The sequence below is a fragment of the Tripterygium wilfordii genome, chromosome 6 (genome assembly GCF_013401445.1).
Source record: "Tripterygium wilfordii isolate XIE 37 chromosome 6, ASM1340144v1, whole genome shotgun sequence".
NCBI lineage: Eukaryota > Viridiplantae > Streptophyta > Magnoliopsida > Celastrales > Celastraceae > Tripterygium > Tripterygium wilfordii.
The window spans coordinates 250783-266740 of record NC_052237.1 but is presented as its reverse complement, the minus strand read 5'-3'; the positions used below and the strand labels follow the sequence as shown (position 1 = coordinate 266740).

General features: G+C 37.6%; 4 protein-coding genes across 10 annotated transcripts; 2 read left to right on the top strand and 2 right to left on the bottom strand.

The window, feature by feature from the left end:
* Positions 1-77: 77 nt before the first annotated feature.
* Positions 78-4928, bottom strand: LOC119999993 (serine carboxypeptidase 1-like). 7 transcript variants are annotated; one of them, XM_038847856.1, is made up of 16 exons: positions 4562-4911; positions 4283-4456; positions 3212-3301; positions 2980-3116; positions 2784-2857; positions 2574-2696; positions 2353-2455; positions 2217-2254; positions 2043-2144; positions 1827-1907; positions 1495-1707; positions 1128-1193; positions 837-958; positions 619-732; positions 447-492; positions 78-336 (listed from the first exon to the last, which is right to left on the bottom strand). In XM_038847856.1, exons 2-16 carry the CDS (start codon positions 4342-4344, stop codon positions 253-255), a joined length of 1455 nt encoding a protein of 484 aa, XP_038703784.1. In that variant the 5' UTR covers positions 4345-4456; positions 4562-4911; the 3' UTR covers positions 78-252. The 7 variants fall into 7 exon arrangements, 6 of the variants coding, with proteins under 6 accessions (XP_038703784.1, XP_038703780.1, XP_038703781.1 ...); XM_038847852.1 differs by having other exon boundaries at positions 82-336; positions 1477-1707; positions 4562-4907; XM_038847853.1 differs by having other exon boundaries at positions 82-336; positions 1477-1707; positions 4283-4413; positions 4562-4907.
* A 56-nt stretch (positions 4929-4984) lies between these two features.
* Positions 4985-7573, top strand: LOC119999996. Its single transcript, XM_038847860.1, has 5 exons — positions 4985-5284; positions 6366-6595; positions 6764-6844; positions 6920-7270; positions 7349-7573. Exons 1-5 carry the CDS (start codon positions 5149-5151, stop codon positions 7448-7450), a joined length of 900 nt encoding a protein of 299 aa, XP_038703788.1. The 5' UTR covers positions 4985-5148; the 3' UTR covers positions 7451-7573.
* Positions 7574-7727: 154 nt separating this feature from the next.
* LOC119999995 (aspartic proteinase 39-like) lies at positions 7728-12370 on the bottom strand. Its single transcript, XM_038847858.1, has 10 exons — positions 11788-12370; positions 11178-11307; positions 10756-11003; positions 9946-10170; positions 9507-9669; positions 9353-9426; positions 9163-9253; positions 8609-8684; positions 8305-8376; positions 7728-8069 (listed from the first exon to the last, which is right to left on the bottom strand). Exons 1-10 carry the CDS (start codon positions 12003-12005, stop codon positions 7921-7923), a joined length of 1446 nt encoding a protein of 481 aa, XP_038703786.1. The 5' UTR covers positions 12006-12370; the 3' UTR covers positions 7728-7920.
* Positions 12371-13473: 1103 nt separating this feature from the next.
* Positions 13474-15774, top strand: LOC119999992 (thioredoxin F-type, chloroplastic-like). The gene is made up of 3 exons (XM_038847851.1): positions 13474-14000; positions 14706-14805; positions 15499-15774. The coding sequence occupies exons 1-3, from the start codon at positions 13675-13677 to the stop codon at positions 15631-15633; spliced, it is 561 nt and encodes a 186-aa protein (XP_038703779.1). The 5' UTR covers positions 13474-13674; the 3' UTR covers positions 15634-15774.
* Positions 15775-15958: the final 184 nt, after the last annotated feature.

Sequence of the window (15958 nt, the reverse complement as noted above, 5' to 3'; positions counted from 1 at the left end):
CTTCAACAGTTGACACTCGTCTTTGCTTTCATAGGTGGGTTCATGAGAAAATTATCAGCCAAGTCAAGTCTACCCCCATGGACTGGAATTTAAGCCCCAAAAAAAAACAGGAAAAAAAAAAATTGATACACTGTTGAAACTGAATACTTTCACTTCCTTTTATTTCTTTTCAATGAGCACACGCATAAATGGAATTTCTCTTTGGTATACAAGGAATATGAAAAATGGAACAAAAAATTTCTCGGGATCCAATCATATTTGCTTGCCGTCCAACCACTGGCTGTAGAAGTACAATGCTTCTTGTGGCTTGTATTCGGGGACTGTGTGTCCTGCACCCTGCAAGATCATGAGATTTTCAGTCACTTTCACAAGCTTATATAGTTTTCTCTGTGTAGAGTGGCTAGTCAGTAACATAATCAGAAGCTAAAATCATGTTAAGCCAAAACCTTGATAGTGAGAAAGATCAGGTTATTAGCATATCCTTGTAAATACCTGAAAATAAAAAAAAAATAAAAAAACAGGGAAAGTTATTTGAGATAGATAAAAAAAATGGAAGAAAAAAAAACATACATGATGAGATACAGAGGAGAAAGCAAATATGGAGTTGGTAAGGATTACCCAGCAGCTTGGTTATTGACAAACCAAGGCCTCCATTCATCAACTACGTTATATCCAATCGATCTAGTCCAACCCTGAGTACCAGTGAATGGAATGCGCAGATCATGGTCTCCACTGCCAGTGTAGGGGAAAAGAAGAAATATTTTGTCAAAGATATATAATCATAAACAAAACGAAATCCAGTTCCATCTTAACAAAAATATTCAAGGAGAACTTACGTGAATATTAGTGCACGATATCCTTGTGTAGTTAGGTTTTTGTGGTAAGGGATCATACTACCAGTATCTGAATGATAACTTATCCTGTCTGTGCATAGCACCCAAGCACCAGCTACGGAAGCCTATGGTGTGCATGAATGCAGAATGAGATCATACAGCAGAAGATATGGGTTTCACCTTCAAGGATAAACTGTGTATATATATGTGATGCCTACACACAAAAAACTATACACATATACCTTATAAATGTGTATATATATATATATGTATGTATGTATGTTGATTACTTACCGGCGCAGCGTGAATTGCGTTCCTTACTGCTGCATTATTTAGCCACGCAGTAGCAACTACATCATCCTGCAGTAACATTTCTTTTCAGATGAGAGAGAATTAAACACATGACTAATATGCAACATGTTCATAATAAGGGATGGACAATGTGCAACAATCACTTCCACATTGCTCAGGAAATCCGAAATCATAGTAGGAGTAAAAAAAGAGAGGTTCTCAATCATTACAGATAGAATCATGATTAATGCCATGCTCTACACCAGAATAAAGATTCATATTTGCATATCTTATGAGTAATCTAAAGCATATGAAAAATAAGTAATAAACAACAAGGTTAAAAAGATCATACTGTGCAAGGAGCACTGACAGTTGTGAATACGCCATCCTTCATAGATTTCACTGTCCGTAGAGGCAATGTGCGGCCAATCATCTGCTTCCTAACCCTGAGAGGCATCGTAGTTACCGCTAGCTGTTGGAAGCTAGAAACCAAGGCTGTCTTTCCTTCTTCATGAGCATTTGCAGATCCTGGTTTATTGTAGCAGGGCTCGAGAATATCATAAATGTTCAGTACTTTAACAACCTACGTTAAAGAGTAGCGATGATTTAGTAATTGAAAACTACTTGTGTGATTTTGAACTTAACACAAGAAGATAGCTGTCTTGTACTGCAATAAAAGTTTTAAGTCAGAAATCATCTTACTTTATCAATTTTTTGAAGGATCGCAGCACACCTAGGAGTAGTTGGGTTATAATACTTTCCTTTACAAGCAGCTTGAACTTCCTGCAAGAATTAGCAGCTGACAATTGAGCAGCAAACGTTTCTGAAAACTTTTATGAAGTTTTTAGATCAACCAAAAATACTTCAAAAACAAATCATGCAACCATGATTAACCCAACAATTTATAACTTCACGAACCTCAAACATTTGATCCGAGATAAGTGCCATCCCATGTGAAAAAGAGACGAAAGAATTCGCATCGTAATAATTATCTGTCATCCCATTTCCCACCATGTAACCCTGCACAGAATAAGAAAAATTTATATCCAATTTTTAACACCAACTATACTTTGTTGCCAAACACTGACATACCTTAAAGTTAATATGTGGTTTTGCACCATCTTTGATTCCTATAAGAGGAGGTAAACAAATTTAATCTTACAAAAATATTCAATATCAGCATAAGAAAAGCCCCACTTTTTAATCAACACATAGTAAGATACAGTACCTTGAACTACTGCTGCTGCAAGTGTGGGCACGTAAACGCCAGCATAAGACTCTCCAGATAAGAAAAATGGATTCTTAACAAATTCCGGGAATACCTCAAACCACTAAATTGCAAGGCGAAAAATTAAGCAGTTAGGGTTTATCCTAGTTTAATATTGGTGCTGCATCAACATTGTTGAAACTCAATAATATTTATGTCCTGTTAAATCTTGAGTTTTGTACCTTAAGCAGGAAGGCATGTGAATCAGCAGCAGTTTGTAGATCTGTAGTGTTGTATTTGGTTGTGTTTTCAGAGTAAGAGAAACCAACACCAGCAGGAGAATCCAAATAAATAATGTTGGAAACCTGGAAAAAAAGAAAAATTGATACACGGCACATATAAGTGTGGTGAGTGAATTATATGTATACACACAGAGCAATTTAAGATTCAACCTTGGACCAACTGTATGGGTTGAGATGCAACGTGGGCTGGCTCACTCCCTTTCCTGCTTCAAACTTGAAGGGTCCTGCATACACTCCAAGTTATCTATGGTTGCTTAAATGAATCAAATTAGTCAGAAACCTCTACATGGGTTCTTCTAAAACTACCAACCCCCTTAAAAAATCACAAGAAAAATATAGGGCATACCATGTTCATAGACAAATCCATCAAAGCTAGAGCACCCAGGTCCTCCATTAAGCCATAAGACAACAGGATCTTCCAATGGTTTTCTTTCAGAAACAACAAAATAGTAGAACAGATGCTTCTGATCTACAGTTATATACCTAAAAAACTCGATTCAAATTACCTTCCGTCAAAACTCAGATAAGGAACACATCTAATTAAATAGAGAACAAATAGAGGACAAAAAAAAACCTACCCAGAATAGTGTTTTGACGGAAAGGTGCCACTGAAACCAGGTAGGGATTCAATGACTTGTCTTTCAACAGCTGCTTTTGCAAAAGCAAAACTAAAAACAATGCAAAGCAATGAGCCCCAAAAGAGAGACAACTTTTCCATGCCCATGACAACACTATTAACTCCTTACAGTTCTACTGTGAAATACAATTTGTGCCTTATTACTTATAGTAGATGGAGAAGCCATGATGTTTGCAACATGAGGCAAAAAAAAGGAAAAAAAATACTAATCCTAAATGATATATTTCCAAAATAAGGAAGAAAATAAATGGCATTGTAGAAATTGGAAAGCAGCAAAAAGTATCTTTGGAAACCTCATAAAGTCTCAAAATTAATGGATATATATGTTCAGATTTTGATGCTAATTTGACCAATTTTCAATTTTGGACCTGCCTTTAATGCTTAATTGTTTAGAAAACAAATGATGAATGTTGGTTGGTGGAGGGTCATCTACACTTTCCATGAGTGAATAGAATTTTCACTTATTATTGTTCAGCTCCAAGAAAGTCAACAAAATTCATAGGAGAAACCGAGAAATCACGAAACTTGTTATCAAGGTTGCTTAGTTCTTGTTTATCATTGTTGACACTGAAATTTTACTGTATTGGGTTAAAGATTCCAATCCACAATTAAATGAATTGGGCCTAGTTAGATGGTGAATGAATGTGGGTAATGAGTTTAACCCAACTGAGTCTGAGTGAGATAAAATCAAGATATAAATCTTAAATGGATAAGATAAATCTCTCAAAAATATGATAAATACAATAAATAAAACTTATCTCTGCTTTTTTTTACTACGCCCTCAAGCCTCCTCCTATAAATAGGAGATATCAGTTCACTCTTTTCAGTTTTCACCAACAACAATGAGAAGGAGAGGGAGCTCTCAAAAACTTTGGAGCCAAATCCCCGGGGCTGCTCCCAAAGAGGAGTAGCCGTCAAGCAAGTGCAAGAAGAGTGCAGAAAGCAAGAAAATTTGTTTGAGCAAGTTTATTCCATTAGGCAATAAGGCTCAAATAATATATATTAGACTGACCTTGATGGTGAGAAATGTAAGGTTTTGATGATATCCTTGTAAGTGCCTATCATGATCTCCATTCATCGACTATCTTACATCTAAGCGATCGAGTCCACGACGATCTATATGGAAGGGCTCTCCACTCTCCACTCTCCACTACAAGTACCCATTACACACACACACGCATGGTCTCTACAATAACCACAATAATCACATTAATTGTTTAACTTTAGTCATTAGCTAGAAGGGGAAAAAAAAGGTTAAAAAGAGAAATTCAAAGTTGCATAATCAACTCACAACGCAAGCAATTTGGAGTCGACCGGCAATTTGTGTCCATAATGATAAAGAGACTGAGGGACACCCAAGATCCATCATTGACTGGTGCCCATAGTAGCCAAGCACGGACGAACATTCCTTTTGAAAACTGGGAAGCAACGATATGTTGTATTTCCTCTCCTCTCGTATTGTCTCGTCCAATTCTCATCTTTCAACTGCGATACGAAGATAATCTCTGGAACCCACAAAAAAATTGTTCAATTTTGTGAGTTTTTACTGGGTTTGTTTGTCATCACTCATAACTCATTAGGTGGGTGCTTGGGTGGTAAATGAAGAAAATAAGAAAGGAAACAATGTGGAGTGAGTGAATTCCATGGGGGAGAGAAAGTTATGTACAGTTGTACCCTGCAATTGCATTTCATTTACTGATTTACATGGGAAACGAGTGGCTAAAATGAAGTACACATCATCACACGCCTTATCCAAATAAAAAATAATTAAAATTAAATGGAAAAATTTGCAGAATCACAAAAATAGGAAGGGGAAGGGGAAGGGGATGCACTAGTTCAATCCCACACCATTAGGCTTTATGAGCAGAATGGGAAAATATGTGTCCCTCTTTTGCTCTTCCAACCACCTCCACTTTTTCTCTCCCTGCCTTCTGCCACCACCGCTGTAACATCACTTTGGCTACCTTCCCTCTTCGCCACCACCATTCTCATAACCATCCGATCAAACTAAGAGGTATTCTATGCTTGCTCTCTATCCGATGCAACAAATTTATTTCTTTTTTTTTGTATTTTTTAATGTATATTCCTTCAAAAAGGCCTCTACTTGTCAAAGAAACCAACTTTTACGGACTAGGCGCTTTATGGAATTATGCTATTCTAGGTCTCTGGGTTTACTTGATCTGTTTTTTGATCGTTTGTGAGAACAAATAGATTTTTTGAATGTCGATTTGATTAGGTACATATTGGGCTCTACTGCTTTTGTGAATATGCCTTGAGGTTTTAACAGCTGTATGCATGCCTCAATACATGAATTAACCATTCAAATATTTCGTTTGAGAAAATCCATACTTGGTAGGCTTGAATTGTTGAAAACAATGCTTCAAATTATGCATTTCAAATGCGAAAAAGTTGACACAATTGGCATGAATATGATAATAATTGCAATCCTAATGATCATACTTGATAATGATATGTGATGACGTTCAAAATCAAACCAACTTCTCAATTGCTCGGTAATTGGCTGCTCGGTGTTGCAGACATCTCAATTGATCAGAATAAGGATCAAGAGGTTGTTGTTCTGTCTCTGCACAAGTAGAAAACATGAGCCAGGGGCTCCCCACGGTGTACCACAGGGGATGTTCCGACGCTCAAGTTAGATAAGTGGACATTAGGGCTAGTGAGATAGCTCGGTATTCAAAGCTATCTCTCTAGCTAGTAGTCAAATAGTGAGAAATTTATTTAGAGACCCCATTTTATATGAAATTTGAATTATGGATCTTCCCTAATTGCGGACGAGATTTCTAGGGGTGAATCCCCTAAAAATCTTCTTTAGATCTTCTCATTAGTTAATATGTCAACGTCTCGTTAGAGAGGGGTATTTTGATATTATCAATATGCATTGCTATTATAATGCATGCCACATTACTTGAAGAAGTAGATTGGAACCTACAATCAATATGAATTGCTATCATCATGTGTGACACATTACACGAATAAGTAGATTGGAACCCACAGTGCATGAAGGACTAAAAATCTGTCATAGGTTTCCCTTTGTGAGAAGTAAGCTTAACTGGATTTCGATGAATGTGTTGCAGTTATAAATGAGTCTCAAAAGGCTGATCAGTTGTCTCCTGATACTACAACTGAGAGATCGGAAGCTGATAAACTTGTGGATGGTATGGACTTTGGTGAGCTCTGCAATGAGTTTGAGTGTATCAGTAGTCCACTAGTGGAATCAACAGCTAGACAACTTGCACGTGATATCCTAGAGCTTCGTGAAGGCAATCCTATCTTAGGAACTTACGCAGTGTTTGTCAAATACAAGGTATCAATGCAACTTATGCTGTTGGGGTGCAGGGTTGGTAGAAAAGGAACTTTGGTGTTAATCTGAGGAATTTTCGACTGATATAATGTCATGAAAGCCATCCGCATTGCATATAACTTTATTCTTTTTAGTTGTTAGCTTATGACTATGTTGTGCTAGTAAGTGCAGGATCCAGTACGAAGTTTTACTGGTCGTGAAAAATACAAGAGGCCACTGTGGGTGACTGCTGCTCTAGATAATCCCTCTGTGGTAAGGAATGCTGTTTTGTAATTAGTTTTCCGCTTATCGAGTCATTTTTAATTTCCCCTGCTCTTCCTGTTGCAGACTGTGCAGGAAATGGTGATGTTGTCAACCAGTGTGTTGAGTATCAAGTGGACAATCAAAGGAAGGCCAAAATCTCCCATTGCTAGCATAGGAGGAGATCTGATAATAAGAGTGAATTCCCAGTTCATATTAAACCAGATCAGTGGACAAGTGTTAGAGCATGAAGAATTCTGGGATTTAGCAGATTCATCAGCAGTTGGTCAGGCATTCTTTTGGACATCCCGTCGATTATTTGCAGCCGGGGAAGCTGGAAAGGACTTTGCTGATTCCATTAAGAACTTCACGAACCTTATTTCAACCAAAGAAGAGAACTTGGAAATTTTCCGTGACCTCTCTGGCGATCCAACGAAGGTAAGTTGTTCTTAACCAATTCTGTTAACCGAGATATCAGAATCTGAATTGACATAATTGTATGTTCATTTGATTCAGTTCTTTCAGAGGGATGACAGCTTTCAAAGAGATGCATATCAATTTGCGCTGTTTCTGGCAGTCCTTTATTTTGTTGTACAGTTGTTAAGGGCAACATTGTAAAACTTGTTGCAAAGAAGCACAATTGGGTGGTCTTTTGTAGTTGTGGTTGTAATATCTTTAAGTTTGTTGTGGAATATCATGAATCATGACCATTTCAATATTAAAAGTTTCCCTTTCACAGTATATCTGAAAAAACAACTTGGATACTTAGAATGGGGGAATGGATGGTTTTTTTTCTTGCTACTCTAGTAGTCTCTCATGCAAGAAATTTCAGTGTTACAAACAAAACATGAAGGGAGAGAATGAGAAGACAAAAAAAGCAGAGTACACAACCAACTTGAGACAAAAAAAAATTTCATTATTTTTGAATGTTAAATAACAAGAATCAGCAAGAAACTTTAAACAGCTGCAAAACTAAAGAATAAGACATAAAAAGTGAGGTCTGGTATTACTATTTCCCCTATAAGTTAAATAAAAACACACATTTCCATTAAACAAATTATGGTACAAAAAATTAACAAATGACGTATTTACGTCAAACTCTGAAGCCAAACAGTTAGTAGTAACAAAACTGTTAGTATACTTCCACTGATCAGGCTAGAAGCTGAAGAAAGATCGTGAGCGCCTACAGAATACACTGCTCCCGTATTCTCATCCCTCACTTTGATACTCGAAGAGCCTAAGATAACGCACAACAGAGTGTGAGATAAAGAGGAACGATCTAGATTCCATATCCAGTAATGACTAATGAGAAAGTTGGTCATTTATCAGTGACAATGAGCAGGAATACTTATTACTGTATCTGGCTTGTTAATAGGAAGAATGAGTGTGAGAGTGAGACCATAACATTATGCATCTGCAGTACTATTAAGATAACAACCGAGCAATAAAAATAAAGACAGTAGAATACTCACAGTTGTATTCCTTCCATCCAATGGTCTGATTTTCAAGATCATATATAACTAGTCTATTTGAAAGCACCAGATCTGCATACGGAAGAAACAGGGGATATTATTGGATAAAATATACTAACCAACATTCAAAATTCCAATTTGTGTTAGGAAAATGTTAGTAAATCGTATGCCCAAGTATATTCGAAGTTAAACCTATTAACTATAATTAATATAATGAAGATCTGAATCACAAAGAGGTGCATTGATATTAGTAAAGAAAAATGCAAACTTGTATTACGACTGTCAACAGCTATAGATTATATACCTCCCAAAAGAGTCATGTCCTGGCCATCCTTCGATTGCGCCCCACTGTTCTGCCAACCAATACACCACACATCTTCCTGTACAAAGTTGTGAAAATAGATGAAAATAAAAAAGAAAATGTCAATCAAATTCTTCTTCATTTTAAATGGACTGCAAATTCTTCTTCACTGACATGTCAAACCAGACGAAAAGGCCAGAAAAAGGATCTGAAATCTACCCAATCACCGATTTTAGGACTAGAATTAACCATACCGGAGACATGTCACAAGCATGTTTATCCCAGCATTCATATATCATTAACACAAAATCCATGGTAATGTATGATGGTGAAAGGAGACAGTTACGTGAAAGGTAGAATCAAAATGCACATCATTTACAGCCACTCCTGAAAATAAACACTACTTTATTTTGCAATAATAGCAAAGATATTGGCACAATGAGCATGCATGAACATGGTATATCATCGGTAACTACTTTAAGGCAGAAATGTCACCAGATCACAAAAAACAAAGTACATAAAGATTCTCCTTAAATTAAGACATTCATTTCACTTACACGAATTTGGAACAAGTAATCATGAGGATACACTGTCAAAGTGAGGGAACCGTCAAAATGAAACACAACAACTGGGAATCCTTCATCAACACTGAAAGCATATGGCGAAAGAGATGAGCAACATTCTTTTGAATTCGAATTGAAAAACAAAACCAAAGGACTTGGGAAATTATTGCATCAGGAGCCTTACTTTCCATTGTACTTGAAACAAGAAAACTGGTCATCTACCGTATGGAGTTTCAGCCCAGGTTGGTGAGCGATGATCTAATTCGTAAAAATTCTAAGTAATTAATTACAGGGGAATATACAACTTAAAAACGAATGTGAGTAAAAAATTGCAATACCTGGGTCATAAGTGCCTCGTAAACCACCTCTGGAAGATATGCCAGAGTTGTACCACTATCGATAATTGTTCCTTTCCCATCCCCGCTGTCAAATACATCTGTTGGAAGGTCTAGAATGTCACCACCCACCTCAAGTGCCTTCATAACAACATTGTAATGTGCCCTAAAATAGTTGATAAAAGTATAATTACAACGAAATTCTTTAACAAGACCTAACCTTCTATATGATGAGAGAAAACTAAAGCCTTGAACAAGAGATTTTCAGAAACTTAAACGAAGAAACAAAATGGGCAAGTAATGAAATTACAAGGAAAAAGTTTGTTAGCAATCCAAAAGGTAACTGCAAAGGCTTCTGAAATATGAAAATTTTGGAAAGAAATAAATTACCGTAAATCAAAATTTCAAAAACAAGAAGAAAGAACAAGAAGCTATCACGTACTGATTTGGTACTATAGGTGTTGTATTCACTTTTGGTGACACAACCTCCCCAATTGCAAAGATTCCACCTCCTTGAACACTATCCAAGCAGTGTGCAAAACTCTTCTTCACCTTTCCAGCTGAAGCAAGCTGGGAAAGCATAGATGAATTTGCCTGTCCAAATCCAAGTATTCCATCAAGTGCTTCACCAGATGAACCAAGCTGTCCAGATTGTTTGGCTCCACACCTATCATGAAAGAGAAATATAAAATCATATAAAAGCAGCAGGAGAAATGAATCATGCAAACGGAAGAACTCAGAATTCACACTAGGCAGAAGCTTGAGCAGAAATCTGAAATTGTTAATAATCAAATATAATGTAAAGCTAGATGTCAAATAACGGAAGAAACGAAAAAACACAAAGCAATTAAAGGAAAATCTCCAATTGCTAGTGACATATCCAACTCACTGACTTTTTGGTTTATCCACATCTGCAATAGTTTCGAAACGAAAATCTTGGCCACTATAGTCAAGGTGAAGTGATGTAACTATCAAACTTTAAAGGAGAGAAAAACACAACAAGCATCTAAGCAAAATGAACAAGACAGCCACCAAAACAAGATACATGAACCACGCCGACATCAATTCCTAATGTTGACATAGAGAGTCTATGTCATTTCTCTTCCAATACACACAATGCTTTCTATTAAACCACAATCATATGCCTTGAAAGCCATAAATGAATATATGAAATCTATTTGAGTGCCTTCCATATTACTGGATGCTGTGCATAAAACAACAACAAAGTCCAATAAACAGAACACCAACTAACCCAAATATAACAGTTCCATTTGCTGGTGCAGTTCCAAAATTTCCAGTCACTCGATCAAACTGTATGTAATCTTTCACAAAGTATCCAGTAGTCTGGCTCCCATCTCCATAAACCACATTATATTGGCAGAGCAAATCGGGCTTGCAACCAGGAAGTTGACCATCATACATCGAAGTGCAAAAATCTTGATCACAAGTAACCGAGTCTCCAGTAGAGGAGCCCTTTGGATCATACAATGTCAGTTTTACCTGTAGTGACATAATCACAAATGACAAATTTCATTCAGACCATAATCACCATCTCAATTCTAGAAATACAAAGACAACCACGACGAGAAGATATGGGGTATTAAGTGAAAATGAGATGTATGTGATCCAACAATAGAGAGATTGAGTTCAAGCTGTAGAGTTAAAAAATCATACGCCAAGATCACTTTTTTTGGGGCAGTTGTTGCAACCAGCACAATTCACCCATAAAATGTCACTTCCGGTATCAACTTGAACATAATAGTCACTTGGTGGCGTGCCAATCCCAATTTTCGCAAAGTAGAGCCTATACAAAACAACCAAGTAAACACACGAGTTAGTTCATGCACCCATTAATATGAAATGCGTGAAATTCCAAACAATTAAAGGATTTCAGTAATACGTTTATTTGAAATTCCTAATCAGAACAAAAGAACGTTCATAAAATAAGGCTCTTGGATCTGAATAATAATTCAAGTCAAACAAAATCAATAAAAGTTAAAACAAATCCAACAACTCTAATCAAATATAATCAAACAGAGACCAAGAACGGGTTTCAATTCTACCAGAAATTAATCAAATAGCCAATTTTCATAACTGGATCTAACTAGAATACGGAAGCCAATGGATGAAATAATCGATCAAAACAATAATGCTCAACAATCATGATGATCCACGTTCAATTACGTATCACATTAAGAATCACGTAATACCTACAAATCCTAAAGGAGTAAAAAAGGTTCAATGCAAAATTTCAAGTATATATGTATGTTATATGTGTCCTGACCCGGCTTCGGCGGGATGGCCACTGCCACCCAATTGGAGGTCGGCAGCAGAAAGAAGTCTGCCGTGACGGCGGCAATCATGGGCTTTCAATGCACTCAGGCTCCTCTCTCGGCCGGCGAACTTGTTTTGCACCTTAAACACAACGTTGCTTGCGCCAACGTCCAATTGACCCACCACCACAAACGCTGACACCAACGCCCATACCCTCACCAAATACATCACCGCCAACCACGACACAAACCCTTCTTAAACCGAAAGAAAAAATAATTGAAAAGGTAAGAACTTGTTCCCCCTTTTTGTTTTCTATTTCTGGGTTTTGGGTTACTTGTAAAAGCAACCTGTCGACGTTACCGGCGGTGTTTTTTATGTTTTGTGGGTTTTTCAAATCTTCCTAAAAAAGAAAGGAAAAACAAACAAAAGACAAAAACTTTGTGCTGGGGTTTTGGCCTCTTTCAAGACCAAATTGGTAATGAAGGTGACGGTGTTTCAACTTTCAAGGAAGAGATTGCTTTTATAGAAGGGGAAGGGGAAGAAATGAATTAGCCGAGAAAAGCGCGTATTCAATGGGAGAAGGCACGCCCGTCCACCTCCTCCGCTTCTTTCTTTAAATAATAATAATTATTATTATCATCTTCGGACTTCAATCTTCATTGTCGTTTTTTCACGTGTCTGCTGTTGGGCTTCTACTTCTCAAACGCTGTTGAGTTTGTATTATATCAAACATTCAAAGTCTTTGCATTTATCAATTTCTTCACGTCTCTCTCCCTCTCTCTCTCCCTCATTCTTTATTCCTAAAACGTAAACGGCCTCTTCCCTCTGTATTGCCTATGAACTATTGTATTAATCCTTCTCGGATTTGGACTTTGACTTGTTCGCCAGTCATAATGTTTCTAATTTACTTTCGTTTTTTTTTAAGAAAGGGTAATAATTTATGGAAGAAAATTGTTGGACTGAAATAGAACAAAGAGGGTACAGTTTATAGTGGACAAAGCCGACAATTGATATTAGTGGAAGGGATGAAGATGATGTTCTCATTGTTTTGATTGTGTTGTTGGCTGAGCTTCACATATATGGTATATGGTATATGTAATATGTTATGTTTCCAAGCCAAAATTTGTAGTCTTGCGGAATATAGGATCACGTTAAACAGCATTACTGAATTGGACATTCTCTAATTTATACACCTGGATGCTTGCTATTGGTAGCTATTCCTTCCTTCCTTTATTCCTTGATAAAGCTTTGGTGCAGAGGAATATTGAGAATTATTTCATTTGGTATCGTATTATATATATAAGTATTGTAGTTGCTTGACACCAAAGCCAAATAGCCAATAGTTGAAGGAGAAGGCTTGTTGAAGGTGACAGCATCTACAAGGGTAAGCCCAAAGGGTGATGCTAAGCTCTTGTACAATTTAATTGGAATCAATTTTGCATGGACCTAGTCAGTCAGTCCATCCATTTCTACTAAACCAGAGTTCCCAATTGGGCCAATTCCCACACAGAGACAGAGGCCATCTCTTTCTTGGTGCTGGGCCTGGACTGCTGGCCGGAGATTGAACCCCATAACTCAGTCGGCCCAAACTAACAGTTTTGCCTTTCACAAAGAAAAGAGAGAAACAAATTTTATCATTTTGATTTTTGTGGACGTCATGTTTCAGAAGAGCAGTCAAAGCTCAATCTCAACAATAGTCTGTCTCTCCTCCATTGTCATCTTTTTCAACACAATCGTAGCCACGATGTTCTGGGCGTACCAAACTGACCTCGTCTAATCACACGACAGCCCCATATCTGATGGGCAACCCCGTCATTTCATTCCAAAAGATCCCACTTTTATTCCACTTTCCACTCTCTTCCTCTTCCCGCTGAGTCACATTTGTTTCCTTGAAATAATGTCTTCGCTTCAATTCTCATTCTCTCCTTCCTCGATTCGCCGCCAGCCGTCCGCTGCGAAGCACTCGATCGTGCCTTCCTCCGCTGCTGCCGGTGTATCGAGAGGGTGCTCCTCCTCCTGGACGAGTAACGACGTCGTCTGTCTCAGTAATGTCGGTCAGAAGAGGCGGAGGGGAAGTGGATCGTTCAGGGTGAGATCGAGCTTGGACACTGTGGGCCCTACAGCAACTGTGGGCCAGGTCACCGAGGTCAACAAGGACACCTTCTGGCCCATCGTCAAGTCGGCCGGTGAAAAGACTGTCGTCTTAGACATGTACACTCAATGGTAAGTAAGCCTTCATATATGTGTGAGTGAGTGAGTGTTTGAGGCTGCTGACAAAATTAAACTTGCTTTAATTTCGATTTGGCCACCAAATTGTTTTCTCTTGTTAACTCTGAACTTGATTGGGTTACTGTGTTGCGCAGTTTTTGTATTTTCCCAAATCATTGCTGTATGAACCCCAAAAATGAGATGAATTTGATTCTTCGTCTTTGAAATTTCATACGGAGAGAAAATTTAGCGGTGTTGGTTTGCTAGAATGAGTTTCATACCAGGTTCTTGCTTGGTTATGACTTATGAGGGTACTCTTCGTGACTGAATAGAACCTGCTATTCGTGGTGTTTTTTCAGATTTGATATCAATAAAGCTAGACTTCTGCATGATCTGATGATTCCCATATCATCCGAGCCTTATTATGTAAAGAAAAATGGGTGAACTTGTGGCAAGAATGTAAGCTTCACCATTTCTTAAGATTCATTTTGGATTAAGCATAAAATTGAATCAATACAAACCATGCTTAAATCGTCCTACTACATTGGAATTTAATGTGAGAGACCAGAGACACTATGAAACCAGATAGATTATTCTTTGTGCATCATGACTTGAGAGTTGAGACTTGAGAAGGGCTGGGTAAGCTGATAAGAGATTATGATTTATTGTGTGTTTCTACCGATGTGTCACTAAGTTTAGGTTCTTTCTTGAGTACCGTAGGTGTGGGCCTTGCAAGGTCATCGCGCCAAGATTCCAAGAGCTATCCAAGACGTACCTTGATGTTGTCTTCTTAAAGCTTGATTGCAACCAAGATAACAAGGTTTGTGCTTAAGTTCCTTCTCAATTTTGAGCATGGATGCTTATTATGTATTTGCGTGTATCTAATATAGTGCATGTACATGGGGTTGTGAAGCCATGGATGCGTTAGAAACTGGAATGATCCATGGACATCAATTATCATACTTGTAGTTGTAGGATTAACATGGTGATATGATGATACCTGGAAAAACATAATGTTGAGGTTGTGACATCAGTTATGATGAATGAAAGTGAATATGGTTACATAAAAGTTCACAAAAGAAATTTGATGATGCGTGGCAAAATAATTGTGTTCGGGACTTCGGGCTGAGGCCAATGATGGTTGTGATTAGGCATGTGTAGTCTGTTTTGCTCTGGTTAAGAGTGTTTCACCTGAACAAGGGTATAGGGTGTTTTTCCGCCTGAATAGAATGGGTAAGAGTCTTGCCTCGTCTTGTGTGGTGCCTATAACAAGGGTTCAAAACACTCCCTGTAAGGCAAGAAACAGTTTCCTGTATTGAAACCTGTATATGATTTGGTTTGCAGTCTAAATTTTTTTTTTAATTGAAGTAGTGAAGGATAATTTTATAAAGAAAATAGAATACCCTGCTTATGATATGAGTGCCAGTACTGATAGCTGTAAGTTAGTACCCGGGTTCCTGTGAAAGCTCTCTTTCTATCTCTCATGTGAGATGGATCTGGTTGATTTTGGCAGCCTCTGGCGAAGGAGCTCGGTATAAGGGTGGTTCCTACCTTCAAAATTCTGAAGGACAGCAAGATTGTAAAAGAAGTCACAGGAGCCAAATTCGATGATTTAGTTCATGCCATTGATAGTGTCAGATCCAGTTGATTATACATCTATATTTATATATATAAATATTTTCGAACATTGTAAATTACTCAAGAGAGCCTATACAATGCCTGCGTGAAAATAATTGTTGTAATACGTTGGATATTATTGCACAATCTAATCTAAATGGAGTGTCTGTAATAATGTTGTCCTTTTGAAAAAGCACTTTGCTGCTATGTTGATTTTGGCATCAAGGTAATCACCATAAATTTTAATCTATTTATAATGGAATTAGCAGCCAAGGCAAGAGATTGGCTCTTCCTTTATTATCAACCAACAACCAAATCTGATTTGATTATGGGTTAATGTACAAAGCAATATTTTC

What these genes read in the sequence shown, in the direction of transcription:
- LOC119999996 (XM_038847860.1), top strand. Translation starts at nt 5,149, where the DNA reads ATGTGTCCCTCTTTTGCTCTTCCAACCACCTCCACTTTTTCTCTCCCT. An exon ending in CAGTGTTTGTCAAATACAAG is followed by an intron (nt 6,596 to 6,763) that starts GTATCAATGCAA and finishes TAGTAAGTGCAG; the next exon opens with GATCCAGTACGAAGTTTTAC. An exon ending in CTCTAGATAATCCCTCTGTG is followed by an intron (nt 6,845 to 6,919) that starts GTAAGGAATGCT and finishes TTCCTGTTGCAG; the next exon opens with ACTGTGCAGGAAATGGTGAT.
- LOC119999995 (XM_038847858.1), bottom strand. Translation starts at nt 12,005, where the DNA reads ATGTATTTGGTGAGGGTATGGGCGTTGGTGTCAGCGTTTGTGGTGGTG. An exon ending in CCAAAAAAAGTGATCTTGGC is followed by an intron (nt 11,004 to 11,177) that starts GTATGATTTTTT and finishes ATGTCACTACAG; the next exon opens with GTAAAACTGACATTGTATGA. An exon ending in AATGGAACTGTTATATTTGG is followed by an intron (nt 10,171 to 10,755) that starts GTTAGTTGGTGT and finishes CTTTCATGATAG; the next exon opens with GTGTGGAGCCAAACAATCTG.
- LOC119999992 (XM_038847851.1), top strand. Translation starts at nt 13,675, where the DNA reads ATGTCTTCGCTTCAATTCTCATTCTCTCCTTCCTCGATTCGCCGCCAG. An exon ending in TTAGACATGTACACTCAATG is followed by an intron (nt 14,001 to 14,705) that starts GTAAGTAAGCCT and finishes TGAGTACCGTAG; the next exon opens with GTGTGGGCCTTGCAAGGTCA. An exon ending in ATTGCAACCAAGATAACAAG is followed by an intron (nt 14,806 to 15,498) that starts GTTTGTGCTTAA and finishes TGATTTTGGCAG; the next exon opens with CCTCTGGCGAAGGAGCTCGG.
- LOC119999993 (XM_038847852.1), bottom strand. Translation starts at nt 4,344, where the DNA reads ATGGAGATCATGATAGGCACTTACAAGGATATCATCAAAACCTTACAT. An exon ending in ACGCAATTCACGCTGCGCCG is followed by an intron (nt 959 to 1,127) that starts GTAAGTAATCAA and finishes TGCACACCATAG; the next exon opens with GCTTCCGTAGCTGGTGCTTG. An exon ending in GTCAATAACCAAGCTGCTGG is followed by an intron (nt 493 to 618) that starts GTAATCCTTACC and finishes TTTTATTTTCAG; the next exon opens with GTATTTACAAGGATATGCTA.